Source organism: Momordica charantia (genome assembly GCF_013281855.1).
Source record: "Momordica charantia cultivar OHB3-1 chromosome 4 unlocalized genomic scaffold, Mcharantia_2.0 BLBB01000004.1, whole genome shotgun sequence".
NCBI classification, from domain to species: domain Eukaryota; kingdom Viridiplantae; phylum Streptophyta; class Magnoliopsida; order Cucurbitales; family Cucurbitaceae; genus Momordica; species Momordica charantia.
Window position 1 is genome coordinate 3,482,360 of NW_028275162.1, and position 19,022 is coordinate 3,501,381.

Below are 19,022 nucleotides of genomic sequence, written 5' to 3' on the forward strand. Positions count from 1 at the left end.
TAAATAAAATCTTTTAAAATAAAAGAATTTTATTGGGTAAGTCAACACAAGTTTTAAAAAGATTTTGTTTTAGGTTTGGATCGATTTTCTTTAAATTCAAAATAAATAAAATATTGGATTTTTAAATAAAAGAATCTAATTTAAAATAAAGTTTTCCTAAATTATTAAAAAGAGTAAACGATTTTGGGATTTTTTTAAAGAGAGTTTAAATATAGTTTTGTTTTTTATATAAATAGATGTGTTAAAAAAATAAGATTTTATTTTTAGGTTTTTAAGATTTCTTTTTAAAATAAATTATGTTTATCCTATGATATTAGCGTAGTGGTAAGATGGTTAGAGATTTTTTTGTATCACTCAAGTTCGAATCTCGGCTTACTTTGAAATAAAATTATTTTATTTATTTTTTATCATTGTTTTTACTAAATAATTATTTTAAATAAAAGATCTTTTTTTTCTTTCTTTTTTTTCTTTTTAAATAGAAAATTTTCGTTTTTTAAACGGAAATTGAAAAATAAAAAGTTTGTATTTTTAAAAAGAAACTTATATTGTATTCCAAAGTGTTGGCATATTGGCAATGCACTTGGTTATTAACATTTGTAGCCTAAGTTCGAGTTCGATAAATTTTTTTCAATGGTGTTCGTACTACTCATACCTATTAATTCATACATTATAACAACGTGTGAATTAATATAGCGTCTCCCAAATCTAAAAACTGTTTTTCTCGAAAGAGACCCTTCATCGGTCGCGATGACGTTGCGATATTTATTAATAAAGATTAATGAGTAACTTATTTCAAATTCGCGACTAGCCAAAGTAAGTATAATTCAAGAATAATTGACATATATCTAGTCGTGAGTTTGATGATCCACCCCACATGTTGTATTAGAAAAAAGAATCCAAGTTAATTTATCACTACAGTGATTTGTCACTTTTATTATTATTATTATTATTATTATTATTATTATTATTATTATTTCTCATAGCTAGCCGACACAATGTTTGTATAATATATAGTGGGACGATAACGTTCCAATATTTTTTCATATTAATTCTTTATTTAACAATCATGGTTATTAGTCACTGGTCTAAATTAAGGAGTCAAACTATATCCTTTTAAGGAATGAGTTAAAAATATGGTGGTCAGAGGGGCAGATGTACTTTAGGCCAAAGAGACCCCTGAACTTACGAACTTATAGGATTAGTACATAAAAATATACTAAAAAGTATAAATTCATCTTTGGGAGTGACAAGGGTTAACTTAACCCCTCTATCCGGCTTAGTTTTAAATTAGGTAACCACTACCCGCTCTTTTAAAACTAGTATTTTTTATCTAAATTTTGATAACAATTTCAAGACTTATTTTTATTTTCAATTTATATTACATATTGCTAACAATTTTTCTGTAAATTATTGTATTGATATTTTTTTTCTTCTCTTTTAAATAAATTGTTCTTATTTTATATAATTATTAATTTTAATTTTGGAAAATCTAAAGATGTCGATAATTTGGAGATTAATTGTTAAGGTACATTTTTATTAACTTTATATCATATGTTATTTTGAATATAATAGTTAGTAAAAATTTGGACTAGAATATAAAATTTTCATGTTTGAACTGCTTTTATACATATAATTATAATATTCTTATTTTATGTCATAGATTTTTATTTTTATTAATGTTCTTATAAATTTAATTTGGAATCTAAATAGAGAGATATACTATCATCAAATAAAATTGTTAGGATCATCATCTCTATTGAAGAAAATTAATTGTAGTTTTGATAGATATAATGGTGGATTACAATGTAATATTGAAACCAAGTTTGTAAAGTATATTTACAAAAATAACTATCGAGCCTCCAAATCAACCGTTTTATAAATTTGTGAATTACTTACCTGAATATTAGTACGAAGCCCCCTAAACAAATTTTTTAGATCGGCCACACCTATAGTTAGCATCATATAAATTTATCACCTACGATGAGATACAAACTCCACTCAAATCTCACTTAGTTAATTTAATTGTCAATTTTTTTTAACGAGGGTAAGCAAAATATACTCTTACATGTAACTATCTTGAGTTTTATCCTCCTCTCTACCTTATCCGAAAATAGCATAAAATCATAATGTTGGAGCCATGCAATTCTATTTTTTCTTTATTAAAAATGAAGAAACAAAAACAAAAAACAATAATGTTAACAAACGGGTCCTACCCAAAACGGAATGAACTATTAATTTTATAGGCCAAGAACTCTCAAATCTTAACCGCCTCTCCCGAGCGAATAATTCTCCTTACTTATTAAGAAATCAATATTTGTATCTAGTTTCGATAACAAGTAAGGACTTTAAAGAATATGTCTTTTAAAGATCTCTAAAGGACTTTTAAACCTCTCAATCTTAAAACATCTTTAGTTATACATCTAAGTTCTAACTCTAAACCACCTTTTTCGGGCTAGATTTTCCTCTTGATTAGATCCATTTATGTTTCATTTTCTCTCGATAATTCATCTCTACAAAATATGTGTTATGTACGTAAATTTGTCATAATTAGACAAAAACTAATAAATAATTATAATATAAAGTTCATAAAATGTAGTGTACTATCCTACCATACTTTGAATAAGTGATATTAAATAACTCGAACCAACTCAACCTAAATATTTAATAGTTGAGTTGAGTTTATTATTCGATAAGAATTGCATGAGTTGAATAAGTTGGATGTGCCATAAACACCCTTCGTGTTGGTCATTGATGCTGGGAGAACTCAAACTTTTTTTTAATTAAATCTCCATCGACTTATGGGTGCCAGATGGCATATTCGTACTGGCTCCAAATACTTGGTTTTTTTGTTTTATTAAATCTACAAATCTCAATCATTAATTTGTAATAAAAAAATCTACAAATCTCAACCAGTTATATTATGCCACGTTTTGTCCTTTACGGCCAAAAATTTTGGAGCTGAAATAGTGGTGTAATAAATGTGTGTCTGGCCGGTTGGTGGCAGGAGACGAGATGGTCGAATAAGACAAACACCTTTGCAAACCCCAAAAAATAATAATAATAATACTAATAATAATAATAAACAAAAATAAAAATCATAAATAAGTCAAACAAGAGGACAATAGTGGCTTCATCATTTCACAAATACAAATTATGGTAAATGGGAGGGGACGATTTAAACTTTGGACTTCAAAAAAGTAGTAGATATATTAAGTATTGAATTATGTTTGTATTGACTAATTAAACGTTATTTGATACGTTTTAGTATGAAAAAATTGAACTTACCCTATACCTCCGTCAAATAAACCTCCGTCAAATGAAATATTGAAACTGTTATTTAATGGAGGAGAGTATACATCATTCCTAATTTAAAATATATGTATATGATGGAGGAGAGTATGCATAATTCCTAATTTAAAATATATGTATATGTATCTATATGTGACGCACATGCAAATCCTACATATAATTTTTAGAGACAATTACATAAATAATATTAAATAAATATGAAATTTTTTTAAATATAGTTGAAGTTAAGATTTATAATTTAACAAAAGTAGTATAATTTAAATCAAACTTAAATGTGAGATAAACTACGTCAAGAAAAGTTAATTTATGCTGTTTTAACATATAAAAATGTCGGTGACATTTTAAAATACATACTAAATCAATGTCGGGAGATGAAATTTCTTTAGTTTTCATACTGTGAACTCCAAACAATAGCATCAAATAAACAACAAAATTATCATGATGTAAATTAAGGTTTAAATACCATTTGGGTATTGTCGATCGGGGTTTTGGGCGGGCGCAGGTGTTCCTGGATAAGGGAGCAAAAAAAAGATACCATTTGAGTAACTTCATACTTTTCTAATTTTAGGTCGTATATTGCTAGCCTTTATATTTTTAATTTTTATCTATTTTAGTCTTTATACTTTTAAAATATTGTGAGGCTGAGAATCAAACTTACAATCTATTGGTTAGAGATATATGTCAATTACTATTGAACTATGATGGATGTACATCATTAATTTTATGGTTTTAGATTTATGGTTGCTATGTATCACGTATGTGTTGTTTACGATGTTATATGTTTTTTTTTTTAATTTATATTTTTCAAACGTGAAAGACTAAGTTATATACGATTTTTTTTCATTAATTGTTTTTTTTTTGCTTTAATTGTTTTTTAAGCAATGTTTTAATGGTTAATTTATTCTATATATAAATGAGACTATGGAGGTGAATCTTTACCTTCTACTCTTTTACTCAACTTTTAAATACATGCATATTTCGCCATTCAAATTTCTACGAGAGACACAATTGTTCGGGTTAAAGTGTATGATGAGAGAATTAATCTCAAAAGAATTGTGATCATTCGATGAAACAAAGAGTTAATCCAAAAGAGTTGTGAGTGTTTTAGTGAAAAAGTGTGTTGAGAGAGAAATTAATCTGATGAGAATTGCAACTATTTGATGAAGTGATATGTCCATCTCCATATAGATGTCGTCATGACAAATCATCTATAAAATGAAAGATTATGTCTCTCCCTTTTTTACTTAAGTGTCAAATTAGACGACTTTTGTCAAACATATTATTTATATAGGGACTAAAGATATACCAAATAAAAATACAAAATATAGAAGCGTAATGAAAATTCTTTGAACTTGAATGACAGAACTTATAAAGTTATTTTGAAATATTTGATTATAGTGAGTGATAAACTATTTGGAAAAGAATAATAATGGGGGTACATGCCTTGGTGGACAAACATGACATAAAGTCCATTCATATTATATTGGTGTTCAACAACAAATTTTTGTTAGACAAATTGTTTAAATTTATTATAGTGTTTTTTTTTTATAAATATCTGACGTGAGAATTTGAATTTCCAACCAGGAGAAAGAGTTATATGTCTTTACTGTTAAATAAGATTTTCCATATTTTTTTTCCATATCCTGGTTTGGGTGTGATTTAATGTATAGTAAGCCTATTTCTTTATTCTAAGGGTGAATTTTTTTTGGTTTAACGATGTGCCGTAGAAGGGTATATACGGAATTGTATCAGATTCAATCCGAATTATTTTAGTGGGCTTCAAAAGAATGGCCCATGCAAAGGCCCAGACCCAAATGTATCGTATATACATGGCGTGAACATTACGATTTAGAGCATCTGGTTTTGCTTTAGCATCTCGGGTTTTTTCTTTTCCAAATCCGACGCCCATTAGTGAAACCAATCAAACTCTCTCTCCTCTACACGCTTCCTCCGGCCGGCGATCGTTCATCGGCGACGTCTCTCTCCGTTTTCTCGTCTCCGGTGCGACCGCATTCGCTTTCTAGCTTGTATTGTTCGAATTTAATGTTGTTTCTTAGTCAATCGTCTCTGAGATGATACTCTGGTTGTTTGCTTGCTGAGGAAGTTGAATGACTGGAACTTTGATTTTTCATCACCTTTGCGTTTTACTCCTTTGGAAATGCGTGTTCGTCTTTTCGTAACCTTATTTCCTGTTCCGATTATCAGAAAAGTAAAGTTGTTGGTTACCTGCGGCGGAATTAAGAGAAACATAGCAACTTATGGAGTATTTAGTCTGATGTTTGCTTTATTACTGATTTATTATTGAGTAGCGTTAGTATGAGTTCTGGAATTTGTTCATATTTTAGCTTAGTCTTATTGTTTGCCTTGGTTTTATTTGTTTTTTAGTAGCTGTTGTTTCATGTTTGACATTGAGAGGGGAATGGAAAGTATGGATTTGTTTACTTTCTTTGTTTTTGCTGTTTTGGCTATAGACTAATTTGATGCACGTGGTGACCTTATAAAAATTCACTACGCTTGTTTAAGTTATACGGTGAATGAGCGATTTTTTGCTGGATGTAATTCGAGGTTTATGATGCTGCAATTTTCAAATATCCGGTTTTCTTACGTATTTTACAACTGGCAGTTCTTTTCTGCTCGAGTGGGAGCTTGTGGAACTCTAAAGGCTCTACAAAATGGTATGCATGCCTTTCAGCTCATTGAAATGAGTATCTCTGATCGTTTAGTGAAATTGCATACGATTCTTATATTACCTGTGTGATGAGAAAGTGAAGAAAAGGCATGCAATATGTGTTAGGGGTTTGTCATGCGGAATTGAATTTCACTGACGTAAATAAGGTTTTACATTCCCTCAATATAATATGATGCTGCTTTCGGCTTTTAGATGAGAACAATGCTGCTTTATGTTAACTGTTAATAATCCTAGACCTTAAGACGTGGTGCTTGTTCTGGCTGTGGAACACTAGACTGGTTTGAGCAATATTTGCCAATGTTTTAAAAGGCTTTTGAGGCTTAAGCCTCGAGGCCCGTCTCGAGGCAAGGCTCTAACTTTTAGCCTCAAGTCTTACGCCTTCTTTGGACTATAAGAGGCTTACGCCTCGCATAGAAGAGGCTTACGCCTCTTTGAAAACGCACTGAGGCTTAAAGTATACGCCTCGTGTAATGATTACAAGAATACTATTAATTTTTCCAATTCTTAAAAAATATCAAGGTTTTTTTTTTGTGGAATCCTAAGCAAGAGTTGTAAGTGTAACAATTCAATCTATTACTACTTTTACTACCTAGACTTTAAAAATATTGAAGACAACAATTTATAGAATAAGTAAGTTCTATTGGTGATAATAGTAGTGATGTTATGATGTTTTTTTAGAATTTTTTTTGAGTGACAAGTAACAGGTGGATATTTTGATAATTTTATATAACTATTATGTTTGGTAATACTTGACCACACAAATTTAGGATTTGTTTAATTCTTTTAATTAAAATTGAGGCTTACGCCTCATACCGCCTTGAGGCTTATGCCTCGCCTTTTCAAGAGAAAAAGCCTCGAGGCCGCCTTTAGCCTTTTAAAACATTGATATTTGCAGAAGGAATTTCCCAAGTGGTGGATGTTTATAATAGCGTGTTCAAAGCACTTCATTTTTGTGAAAAAAGTTTATTTTCTTTTTATGCATTCTCACTTGGTAGAAGAAGACTGTTATATGACTATAATATCATCCTAATGTTTTGAATTTTTTAAATCAATCCAAACCTAGAGGAAGGATATGACTTGTGTTGAGTTTTATTCTAACCATGCCCATGTCATTATTTATGCAATACACTAGCATCCAATGCCCCATTTTATGAGGGTTCTTATTGTGAATAAGTATTTGCATATTTTATGTGTGTTTTTTTCCCTTCTTTTTGTAGTCATTAAAACTCATGTTTTCTCTATATTTTCACGTCTACAGTATTTTGATGGATATGGTTATCGTGGAACCACATTTGAACACAGATATCAATGCTTCTCTGCGTCATTTATTGATAAGGTTTGATTACCTTCAACATCTGTCACCAGAAATGTACTCAAATGCTGATTAGTATTTGATTTGTTTCCTGAATTTTGCATTTTCATTGCTAAGCATCCATAATAAAGGCGGTTTCCATGATAGAAAATTAAATGTAGGCAGCAGTTGCAATATGCTCTTGTCTTTGTTTGAAGTTGGAGCATGGAACAAGCATTGCTCTTGAATTAATTTTTTTAATAAGCTTATAACTGCATATTATTAAGCAATCACCGCTCATGTCTCAAATTTGTTGGCTAAAAGGCGTTTTAAGCATCCATATTTGCATGCATATAACTTGAGAGCGCTTCCTAAAGTTAATATTTTCTTCTAATTCCAATTAATCTTTTTCATACTGCAGCCACACATTGAAACTGGAGATAGAAGTAAGATGTTCTGTCTTTACCATTTTTATGGTTTAGGTTCCATGTCCCATCTTAACGTATTTTTTTAACTCCATCTTCTTAATTTCTCATGTTGTTTATTGTTATTTTCATTGTGCAGTTATAATGCCTCCATCAGCCCTTGATCGCCTCGGTTTGTTGGGATCTCTTTAAAAATCCTTTTTCTTCTCCTGTTTTTTCCATCGTTGTTCGTTTCATTGTAGGTTACTGATTTTAAACATAACCCCCTGCAGCATCTTTACAAATTGATTATCCAATGTTGTTTGAACTTCGAAATGATGCTGTTGAGCGAGTCTCTCATTGCGGGGTTTTGGAGTTTGTTGCAGAGGAAGGCATGATTTACATGCCTTATTGGGTAGGTCCATATTTCTCTTGCATGATATGTATCCCCGGTGTTATTAGCTCTTACTTCCTATCCAATGATTCTCCCACTTCCTTTCTAATTGTTTCCCCTTCAGATGATGGAGAACATGCTTTTACCAGAAGGAGGCCTTGTGCATGTGAAGAATGTCACTCTTCCAAAGGGAACCTATGTCAAATTACAACCTCACACGAAGGACTTCTTGGATATCTCCAATCCAAAAGCAATGTGAGTTAATTGTTCATGTTTTGGTTGGTGATACATGTGTCTAATGTTCTCCAATTGTTGGTATTTCCAGCTTGGGTCATAGGAAGGAGTTTTAAAGCTGAAATCTTCTACCACTTATTTAATTTGAAAGCGCTCTCTTTAACCTCTGTTAATTTAGCAATTACCAACCACGTTTAAAGTCTCAAGCCCAAGGAGTACACAAAATGCTTGAACATCATCAAAGCACCCATATCTAAGTTCCATGTTTCAATGAACGCATGGTATCCACTTAGAATATTGAATATAACAGAAAAACTTGTTGACGTCGATTGTTCTAGGGTTGGACTATTAGTCCTTTCAACTAGTTAAGATATGTGAAGCTAGTCCAAATCTATACATATGAAAGAATGCATTACTACAGCCATCTTGAAAGCGCTTTTCGATCTTGCAAGAATACCCCTAGCTTAATGAATGTAATGCTGAAAATTTTTATGGTGTTTGGTTGAATATCAAATTGTTTTCTCAATTTGTCTGTGCTTGGTTTTCTTAATAAAAAGGAAGAACTAAAAAGTTGCCTGTTCTTGAAAACATTGTCTAATCCTTCTGGAAGAAGTCTAAGAAGCGCGCTCAAGTGTTAATATTGCTCTCGAAAACATTTCCAAACTCATCCTTAGTCTTGACGGATGAGGAGGGAGGTCTTTCTTGTCTGTAATGATGTGCCCTTGTCATACATCATATATGATTTCTCCATCGGTAATGGTTGGAACGATGAAGTTTGTTTACATTACACTTTTTTATTTTATTTTATTTTTTTTGTCATTACAGCTTGGAGACAACACTTCGGAATTTCTCCTGCCTCTCCACTGGAGACAGTATTATGGTGGCATATAACAACAAGAAATATTACATTGACATAGTTGAAACGAAGCCTTCCAATGCAATAAGTATTATTGAGACGGATTGTGAGGTGGATTTCGCACCTCCCTTGGATTACAAGGAACCGGAGAAGCCTGTTGTACCAATCAAGGGGAAGGAGCAAGGTATAATCTTCTACACTTTTTCTCCTACACTGCAATTTGCGGCTGCTGCAGTGCTGCCGTTGTTTTTCATTTTTAACAGTTTGGTGTTTCCTCTCGTTTTATCTATGCTTATGAAATTGACCTTTTATATCAGTTTCTTATTGTAGTTTATTGATTTTAAACACAACCCCCCCTGCATTAAATCGTGACGTGCACATCGTGTAGACTGAACCAGTTAAATTTATTTTGACATACCAGTATAATGTTGGTCAAATCAACTCGGGAGAGATGCATTTAGGAAGGAGGCAGTCTGTCTAATTCTAAATGAATTCTCTTGCAGTTGCAGAGGCTCCAGCAGCGGAAGCCGAGCCCAAATTTAATGCTTTCACAGGAACAGGAAGACGTTTAGATGGAAAATCTGTAAGTCACCAGCCTCAGTCAATTTCATCCTCTAGGTCATCAGATGAGAAGCAATCTGCTCAATCTGCTGGGTCTAGCTCACAGAACGGAACTCGTCGGTCTCAGGGAAAGTTAGTGTTTGGACAAAATGCTCCTCGAAACCCTAAAGAAGCTCCAAAGGTACCCTACCCACTTTGCACATTTCATCATCCTATTTTAAATCAATGCTTTTCCCAATCAATTTATTTCCAGGAAACCAGCCTGGTAAAAGGTTTTTTTGCTCCTATTGCCTTCCATCAATTGTATTGAAAAAAAAAAGAAAACTAAACAGAGTTTTTGTCATTTCGTAGGATGCCACGAAAGAGAGTAAACAAGAGCAGCCTGAAAAGGACGAGCCGAAATTTGAGCCCTTCTCTGGGAAAAGGTACTCGCTGAGAGGTTGATTTGATTATATATATAAATTAGCTCTTGAGTTATTCAAATACACATTTACTGCACTGGATATATATATATATATATATGGAATCCTTATACCAGCCAGTGTAATAGAAAACATGCGTCAGTTGTGTCCATAAATTTAGGACCAAAACCAAACATTCGTTCTCCTTCTCCAGTACACTTGAATGTTATGATCCATATATCCTCTAGTATTTCGAGCCATTTCGAGTAGGAAAGCAAATCTCATATAACAGAAAGAATTTGACCAATGCGTAGAGATTTGACAATGGAAAGCACTAGTTACTAGCTAGAACTCTTGAGATCCATTACAGTAGAAGAATAGAATAGCAGTTAGGAAAGAATGGCGTTGAGTGCGTCTTGGACAGAAGGGTACTTGAATGAGAACCCCAATTCCTTGGCTCTGGCAGGTATCACCCGTTGCCCTTCCAAAACCTGCAGCAAATTGGGAATTGGAAATTGGAAAACCAAAAATAGGGAAAAACGGGTTGTTATTGTTATTTGTTACCACTTACCACAGTAGCTCCTTCTCCAAGGACTGCTTTGAGGGCAAATTCGGGTACAGGAAGCCACGAGGGCCTGCCCATAGCATCTCCCAATCGTTTACATAATTCTGCCAATTTAACTGGGTTTGGTGCCGTTCCATTTATAACACCTACTAACAGTAACCAAACCCGTTTAGAGTCTTTTTTCTATCCACCCACCAGTGAGCCTTTTACATACAAATGTTGCAATTTCTATATAAATCGTGTGCCATCGATACAATTTTCATGCTAATGAATTTTCGTCAGTCCTCTCAGCTTCACTCTTTTTTCCTCCTCTTGCTTCCAAATTTATCTCTTGCTGTAGGTTGCTTGTTTCTTGTTTCTCTCTCTCTCTCTCTCTCTCTTTTTTTTTTTTGGTTGAACGACATTTTAATCATTTCTAATTAAGAGAATTTAAAACCATTGCAAACATTGAGATGTTGGAAAAGAAAAAGGGGGAAAAATGGGAGAGAAATATAAGAGGAAAAGAGAGAACAAAAAGTCAGTAATTTTTGTATATAAATTGAGTGTTTGTTTGTTTCTTCTCTCTGAAAGCAATAAATTTAAAAATTAGCAAAACTGGTATTTCAAAATTTCGGAAATCACAGACAATGCGCAATTTATAAGCATATAATTAATGTTTGTGATGACCACGATTTTTTAAGTGGCAAAAATAATCTTATTTAAGTCGATATTTTGAAAAATTACGTTTTTTTTATTTTATTTAAATAATATCATCTTCAAATTCACCATATTTCTAGCATTTTTTTTAACTACATTTTAATGAAATGCTACATGAAACTGAATGGTAACTTTCAAAAATCCATCTATCACATATGCCAACGGCAAATCTGAATGTTAAGTTTATTTTTAAAAAAATATTTGTACATTTCTAAAAGTAATTACAAAGATAATATTTTTAAAATTACAAATTATTGATTAGCTCTTTTTTTTTTTTTTAATAATACTTGCAATGCGCGGTCAAGATTCAAACCTTTCATCTCTAGAAAAGTTACACGCAACTTATAAATTATTGATTAAATAATTATTACCAATGTGTTGTTTATATATATTAAAATAGTCATTAATATAACTTACTGCTCAACCATAATCAGCAAATTATTACTAATCAACCTTTTTTTTCCGTTAGGCTGCGAATTAATTAATAATCATTTATTTGTGTACTTTTTTTGCTATATTCATAATAATTTTTAGTTGTAATATTTTAATATTATATTCAAATTATACTAGATTTGCAGCTATTACTTTGGTAAGTAGCAATATTACCCTTATAAGACGGATTGGTGAGAGCTTCATATATTAGGTTCACAATGTCATCCAAATGAATCCAGGAAAACCTGCAAACCCATTTCAATAGTAAACTAAGCAGAGAAATCAAATATTAAAAAAAAAAGAGAAAGAAAGGTTGAGTCTTCTGTAAGTTAATTAACTATCGAAACAAGAAATCTTCCAAACAAGAATGTCGAGAGAGTTACCATTGTTTTCCCGATCCCAAAGGGCCTCCAGCAAACATCATGAAGAGGGGGATCATTTTGGCTGAAGAAGCATTCAAGGCAAATTTGAGCAAAACTCAATTGGTTAAGACATATTTTCATCTAAAAGGTTGAAGGTTCGAATTCTTGAAAAAAAATTCAAAAACTGACATCGGCCTTTTATCTATCCTTCCACTCCAAGTAACTCGAAACAGAAATCGGATTAGTATAAGGAAATAATGATTTAATAATCAACAAGGGAAACTCAGCTATACCTAAAGCACCCCCTTCTTTACCAAGAACAACACCTATACGAATAAGGGCCACTCTCACATCCTTGTTTACTCCTAGGGCTGTTGCTTCCCATTCCCTACAAACCTGCAAAATCATCATCTTCATTAAACACGCGCCTCAATAAAAAAAAAAAAACTTAAAAGAGAAATTACTTCTTTCTTTCGATGTCCATGAGTTTCCGAACCAGCTCTAATCTCACGGAAAGATTGAGATTTTTAAATCCTAATTATATGGCCTTTTAACCATTACCTAAGCCCCTTTATTTTTTTAAGGGCCCCAATAACGACTAAGCCGACCACCGGTGGTCGAAGATTCTCGATAGACTACGAGTAGACAACTGTCCAATGAATTTAAGAAAGATGTATAATTTTCATGAGTCCATTTTTCTTATGGAAACTAAGTTTTACCAGCTCTATCTAACATACTTGCAACAAACCAGTTCCAATCACAAACTTGATCTAGTAGGAAAAAAAAGAAAGACCCACATAATTATGTCAATATGCTGTATGATTAACGGAAACTTTGTTGCAAACTTGCAACACAAGCAAACGTTTATTGATTTGATTCTTTTCCTCTTCAATTGTAAAGAACAAATATAAATCCAACAATTCCTATACCAATTACCAACACAGAACTGCAGCAATTACTCTCCTCACCTCGGCCAAGTAGTCATTTCCAGACGGACTTCGTTCATCAAAAACTGCTGTTTCACTAGTGCCTGAGAGATTATGAATGGGATCCAATGGAAGATTTTATAATTCTCACATCGCAACAGAGAACGAACATATACATAAGCAATCCTAACAGTAGAAGGATGAAAAAAATTCACAACAACTAATCTAGACAGAAGCACATACCATAGTAACCAACAGCTGTTGCGCTAACCAGAACTGTAGGGCGAGCTGCATCGGGTGTGTCATTTATTAAGCTTACGACCTTCACATCGGTTAAGTAACCATGTAAACTTGGTACTAAATATCGTTACATATTAGATTCTGTTTCTGTAACCTCACACACCCAAAAATCAAAATATAAGGTAGAGTTAGAAAAGGAAGAAGTTCCTTACCTTTGAGGTGACTCTGATCCTGCTTTGCTTGATCTCCTTCTTGATCTGTATTACAGAATATAAATGATTAAGCTTTGAAAGATAGAATATGTAACCAATCCTCACATTCTCAAATAGAAACTAGAGTAAGAGATAGTCGACAGATCAAAAGCATGTCTTGAATCAAATTGCATGGGAACTGTTCATCTAAAAATGATGTAGTTTCCAGTTAGGCTAAAATACAAAAAATACCCATGAACTTTACCCTTTGTTTCTAAAATACTTCTATCCTTTCAAAAGTTTCAATATTAACCTTGACTTTTCATAAACGTTTCAAAAATATTATTTGAGCAAGTATCCGTTAATATTTTGAATGGAAAATTGACGTGACAGAATTTGGAACAACATGACAATTAGAAACTTGCCTAGATTAGGTTTGAAAAGGGAGGAGATGTAGAAGAAGCTGTCATTTTTTAGCAAGGAAACAAGCGGAATTGTACTAAATTTTGCCCTAATCCTCCCTTTAAAACTGATAGATTCTTCCATATTTCCTCTCTTTCCATACTTAATTCAGGCCGGCTTCCATGTTAATTGCCACATCATTCTAGATTCTGCCATGTCAACTTTTTGTTCAAGATTCATAAATGTTTGCTCAAAAAGGTATTTTTTTAAACTTTTATGAAAAGTTAAGGATAATATTGAAACTTTTGAAAGGATAGAGATATTTTTTAAACGAAGGGCAAAGTTAAAAGGGTATTTTTTGTAATATGGACAAAAAACAAGTTAATATTTAATAGAGCGGCTTATTACTTGCTTGTTGTGTAGTATGTGGGACCAAAAATCATATTATAGGGGGTCAAAATCCGTTGGAAATATACTACTTACCTCTGAAGACCACCTGGTACTTATGGGCATCCCAGCCAAGTTAACAACGCCATCTGAACCTTGGATACAGTCTTTCCACCCGGGTTCCTCTGCGATCACGATCCGTGGAAACTCCCTAGCTACAAGTGGTGGGATGTAGTTCAAAAATTAGGCAGAAGACAATTAAGAAGGTATAGTAAAGCATTGAAAGACTATTGACATTTATTACCTTCTTACCCGGAAAAATCAACTCGGCCTTAGATTTAGAACGTGTCAAAACTCGAATATTATGGTTATCTATAATCAGCGCCACAACAAAGAATTCTCAGTCAGTCGTTACCGCTACATTGTGAGAAGCAGATTGGAGCTGAAAGCTTAAAGATGTAAACTTAAGAAAGAAATGTTTTGTGAAAATGTGACATAGGAAATTAGACAAAAATAGAGCAAGCTATGATGTCCTTGGTTTTTCCAATGTCTAGCTTGATGTATTGAACATAACCTGCATGTAGCCTTTGCACAAGTCTTCGACCAATAAATCCTGTAGCTCCAGTTATTGATACAGTGAGCTGATTTTTCTGCAACAATTTTTTTTCCCCAAGAAATAGTGCTTTTGTTCAGAAAAATGAAAGAATACAAAAGAACAAAACAAAAAGAAAAAAGAGCCAACCAACAACATAACTAACCAGACAAAAAATGTCTCCAACCTAAAAAAAAGGTCTAGAGGATAGTTAAAAATGTCTTTTTTTATGACATATGCCCAAAAGAGAGGCACAAAACTTGGCAAGAACCCACACTTCTCTCTAAGGACCTCTGAAATCTTGGAAAAATAAAAATAAAATGAAATGAAAAAGAACAACCTAGCATGCCAAAGAAAACAACCCTTATCATGAAAAAGTTGAAAAAACAAAACCTCTTTCAAAATGGGAGATCTATCTCTATTACGAGCTAAGCAAACGCCAAAAGTCTCCAAAAAACTATCCCATGTCAAAATAGCAAGCTGGCATCTGCACACGACGTGATCCAGATCCTCAAACACTTTCCTACACAAAATGCACCAACGCAGCCACAACAAGGAAGAGTGGCTCTGAATTCGGTCCATAATGTTGACTCTCCCATATAAGATTTGCCAAGTAAAGGATTTGGCCTTTTTGAAGATTTTGAACTTTCCAGGATTTCTAGAAGTGTGAGGGCTACTCAAAATGAGAAAAAAAGAACAAGAGAACCCCTCACAGGGATTAGGAGACCAAAAACAAATATCTCTATGGCAAATATGGAAGTCTCTCAATAAAGGAAGAAGAGTAGACAAATTCAACGGTTCCCTGTTTGAAAGAGGATGACGAAAACCGAAATTAAACGAGTATGCATTACTAGAACAGGATATGGCAGAAGCCACATAACATGGCTTCAGAGATGAAAGGTGGTACAAGCGAGGAAACAAAATACAAAAGGGACTATCACCCAACGAACCACTCCCAAAAATAAGTGTTTGAATTGAACCATCTCCAACTGAGTACTTCACAAGATTAGGAAAGAAGGGAAACCCCACAGAGAGAGTTTTCCAAGGATTCTTGAATGTGCCTTTAGACCCATAAACTGAGGCACACTCGAAAGAGTGAGGACCATACTCGCTCACAATAACCCTACAACACAAAGCATTCGACTCCAATGGAAAACGCCACGACCATTTAGCCAAAAGGGCTTCGTTACGAAGTCTCAGATTACATATGCCCAGCCCCCCAAGCTCAACCTTGAAAGACGAATAATTTTGAAAAAAATCAATAACAATAGTATAATAAAAGAAGCACAGATTCACAGCTACAAATTGGTTGAGAAAAATTATCAAACATATGAAACGCAATCACCAGTAGAACAAACTGACTCCAAATCAACACACATTATAATCTTCAATCCCAACACTGAAATAGCCAACAGCCGTAGAATGCAGAACACAGAACACAGAAATTCAAGTAAGTACATACCATTTCGTTTGCATCAATGGCGCAGAAAACCCTGAACCTCTTGCCACAAATCTTCAAGGAAAAAGAGGATTTAAAGGAAGAAAAACAGAGAGAGGGCCTACTAATCAAGATTAACCACAAATCCCCCCAACGCTCAACCAAATGTAATAAATGAGATTGCGAGAATCGAACCCACTTACGGCGAGGTGGTGGTGGGTGGGAAGAGCGTGGGATACAGCGCGGGACCATGAGAAGGAAGTGACTCCATGGAGCTCCATGAAGGAATTGGCGTGCGAGCGAGAAGAAATTGAGGCAAAAATGAGATCTGAAGATTATGTTGCGATGGATTTGCTGGGCCATGTCGATCTTCTTGAGATGGAGCCATCTCGATCACAAAATTGATTAAGCTCCATCGTATGATGAAACAAATGGTTCTCACTCCTCCGAAGAAGCTCAACTGGAGGGGCATGAGAGGTAATATTATTTTATTATTTTAATTTAAATTCAAATATTTATTGGTTAGAAAAAATGAATTTGGAAAAATTAATAAGAAAAAAGATCTTGGGGTGAGAGAGGCTCGAACTCTCGACCTCAGGATAACTCTACAGCTATGAGACCTACGCGCTAGCCAACTGCGCCACCACCCCTTGATGTTTGTATTGTACAATTAGTTATTATATCTTATAAATTAAGTTTTTTAGTCAAATATTATTTTGGCCTTATTTTCGAATAAATTATTTAAAAAAAAACCATATCCCTTTTACTAGTATTTTTTCATTTATATATTATAAATGTTAATCTAAACAAGCATGGATGTGAAGTTATACGCTCAAAGTTTGAAATCAATTAAGATTTTTGTTACATGATTAATGGAAATTTTGATGATAAGAAAGGAAATATTTGTTTAGACGAGTTTTTAAGAACTAAAATAAAATATTTGAAAATAAATGTAAGAGCAACATTTCTTTTCGTTGATTCCTGCCTATCATATGGATTGATGATATACAATGATATGATTCACAAGGTTTGAACTCTTCCGAAGTCACCTTTGAATTAGGTAAAACGTAATTAATCTAATCAGTCATTAAAATTTTTTAGTTCAAAGCTTAAAAAAATGCAATATGAACTCATCTTATTGATTATTTCTTAGCTAGCAAAGAGATCAAAAAGTGAGCGACCATTACCTTCACCGTTATTTGTGGTATGAAAGTTTCCTGTCTATTGAGGTTGCAAGGTATCAAAACAAAGTTCAACATTGGCTAGGGAATGAGATAATCCATGGTATATAAGAGACGACAAATATCTATTGATACGAGATCTTTTTGGTGAAACTAAAGGTAAAGCGGTGAGGGCTATGTCCAAAACGGACAATACAATTGTGAAGATACTTGAGCCACTTGGGATACTGCTGTCCAAGGCTCGGATTGTTTAGTTTGCAAGGAAAATGCAAACAAAATTTCATATTAGTTGTACCTAACACGATGTCCGAGAATGTGACAAGTAAGAGAAATAACTTCACAATAACGAATGACTCAAAAAAAAAAAGTTAATAGAACAAAAATTTTAGAAAGCAGACATAAATTTCGATCAACCCATCAATTTTCTCATGAAATCTGTAGCAATTTTATATTTCAGATGTGATGTTTTTTTTTTTTTATTCTTCCTCAATAAAAATGGAATAAAATTCCAAAATTTACACAAGGAAATTCTGGGAACAGTAAAATAAAGAGTTGGGCTTGCTTTATGGGCCACTTAATAAGCCCAGCCCAAGTTTTGTAACACACTTGATATCTCGCAGTCGGACCCCATTGCCTGCTTCATTTGCGCAGTTGGACTCGGAACCGAAAAATGGCGATGATGCAGTGGTGCGGCGCAGTAGCTAGGCGAGTGATGGCGACGGAGCGGCGCGCTCCTTCACTAACGTCACCAATGGCGGCCGAAGCTCTGGTGCCGATCCTGTGTGGACGAGGTGACAAGAAGACCAAAAAGGGGAAGAGATTCAAAGGCTCCTACGGCAACGCCAGGCCGAAGAAGGAGAAGAAGATTCAGCGCATCAAGGATAAAATCGAGGTTCCTAGTTCCACTCCTTGGCCTCTTCCTTTCAAGCTCATCTGATTTTAGTTTTCCTTTTCTGCCTCTAATCGCATAAAATTCCATGATCTGTAATTTCGAAAAAATCAAGGGTTTCTCGAGGTTTAGGGTTTTGGCAGGATCGATTTAAGCGAAATTGGAATTGATCTTGAGTGCTTAATCGGCTTGCTGGTTTGTACGATTTCATTTTTCCGGTCTTGAATTGGAATATGGATCTTTTTGACCGAAAATTAGCTCAGATTCATAATGATATCTGGAAATTTTTCGAGAAAGAAAGAAGATTATTTGGGGAGGAAAATAGATTTTGTAGATCGGATTCTGATTTATCTTACTGCAGCCTCGCCTGCAACAACGCGGTGGAATTGAGAATTGAAGTATTTCTGCGATAAAGATTTTGAAGCTGAACGCAATTAGATGGAATTGGCAAATTTATTTGTGGTGGAAATGAAACTAATACGCTCATTTTTTTCAATCTCATTTTAGTGTGTGAATTTTCAAGATTTATACTATTTTTGTGTTCAGATTTTCAGAAGGTCTATTTTAATTTTTGAATAATAA

The 19,022-nt window shown here is 33.6% G+C and overlaps 3 protein-coding genes and 1 non-coding gene across 5 annotated transcripts; 2 read left to right on the forward strand and 2 right to left on the reverse strand.

Annotated features, from left to right (window-relative positions):
* Positions 1 to 5,170: 5,170 nt before the first annotated feature.
* Positions 5,171 to 10,389, forward strand: LOC111007708 (ubiquitin fusion degradation protein 1 C). The gene is made up of 10 exons (XM_022280170.2): positions 5,171 to 5,310; positions 5,933 to 5,984; positions 7,257 to 7,334; positions 7,711 to 7,735; positions 7,854 to 7,886; positions 7,987 to 8,108; positions 8,212 to 8,342; positions 9,147 to 9,361; positions 9,681 to 9,919; positions 10,090 to 10,389. Exons 2-10 carry the CDS (start codon positions 5,982 to 5,984, stop codon positions 10,180 to 10,182), a joined length of 939 nt encoding a protein of 312 aa, XP_022135862.1. The 5' UTR covers positions 5,171 to 5,310; positions 5,933 to 5,981; the 3' UTR covers positions 10,183 to 10,389.
* Positions 10,390 to 10,406: 17 nt separating this feature from the next.
* SULA (NAD(P)-binding Rossmann-fold superfamily protein) lies at positions 10,407 to 16,825 on the reverse strand. Of its 2 annotated transcripts, XM_088122708.1 has the most exons (14): positions 16,574 to 16,825; positions 16,395 to 16,445; positions 15,326 to 16,162; positions 14,915 to 14,990; positions 14,653 to 14,712; positions 14,437 to 14,555; positions 13,573 to 13,617; positions 13,364 to 13,442; positions 13,163 to 13,224; positions 12,488 to 12,590; positions 12,216 to 12,276; positions 12,007 to 12,077; positions 10,711 to 10,850; positions 10,407 to 10,630 (listed from the first exon to the last, which is right to left on the reverse strand). In XM_088122708.1, the coding sequence occupies exons 1-14, from the start codon at positions 16,649 to 16,651 to the stop codon at positions 10,529 to 10,531; spliced, it is 1,884 nt and encodes a 627-aa protein (XP_087978834.1). In that variant the 5' UTR covers positions 16,652 to 16,825; the 3' UTR covers positions 10,407 to 10,528. The 2 variants fall into 2 exon arrangements, with proteins under 2 accessions (XP_087978834.1, XP_022135861.1); XM_022280169.2 differs by lacking the exon at positions 15,326 to 16,162 and having other exon boundaries at positions 16,574 to 16,811.
* A 110-nt stretch (positions 16,826 to 16,935) lies between these two features.
* Positions 16,936 to 17,020, reverse strand: TRNAM-CAU (transfer RNA methionine (anticodon CAU)). The gene is given in 2 exon segments: positions 16,936 to 16,971; positions 16,983 to 17,020. It is a non-coding gene; the product is annotated as a tRNA-Met (tRNA).
* Positions 17,021 to 18,173: 1,153 nt separating this feature from the next.
* Positions 18,174 to 18,694, forward strand: LOC111007814 (30S ribosomal protein S31). Its single transcript, XM_022280315.2, has one exon. It carries the CDS (start codon positions 18,222 to 18,224, stop codon positions 18,486 to 18,488), a length of 267 nt encoding a protein of 88 aa, XP_022136007.1. The 5' UTR covers positions 18,174 to 18,221; the 3' UTR covers positions 18,489 to 18,694.
* The last annotated feature ends 328 nt before the right edge of the window (positions 18,695 to 19,022 follow it).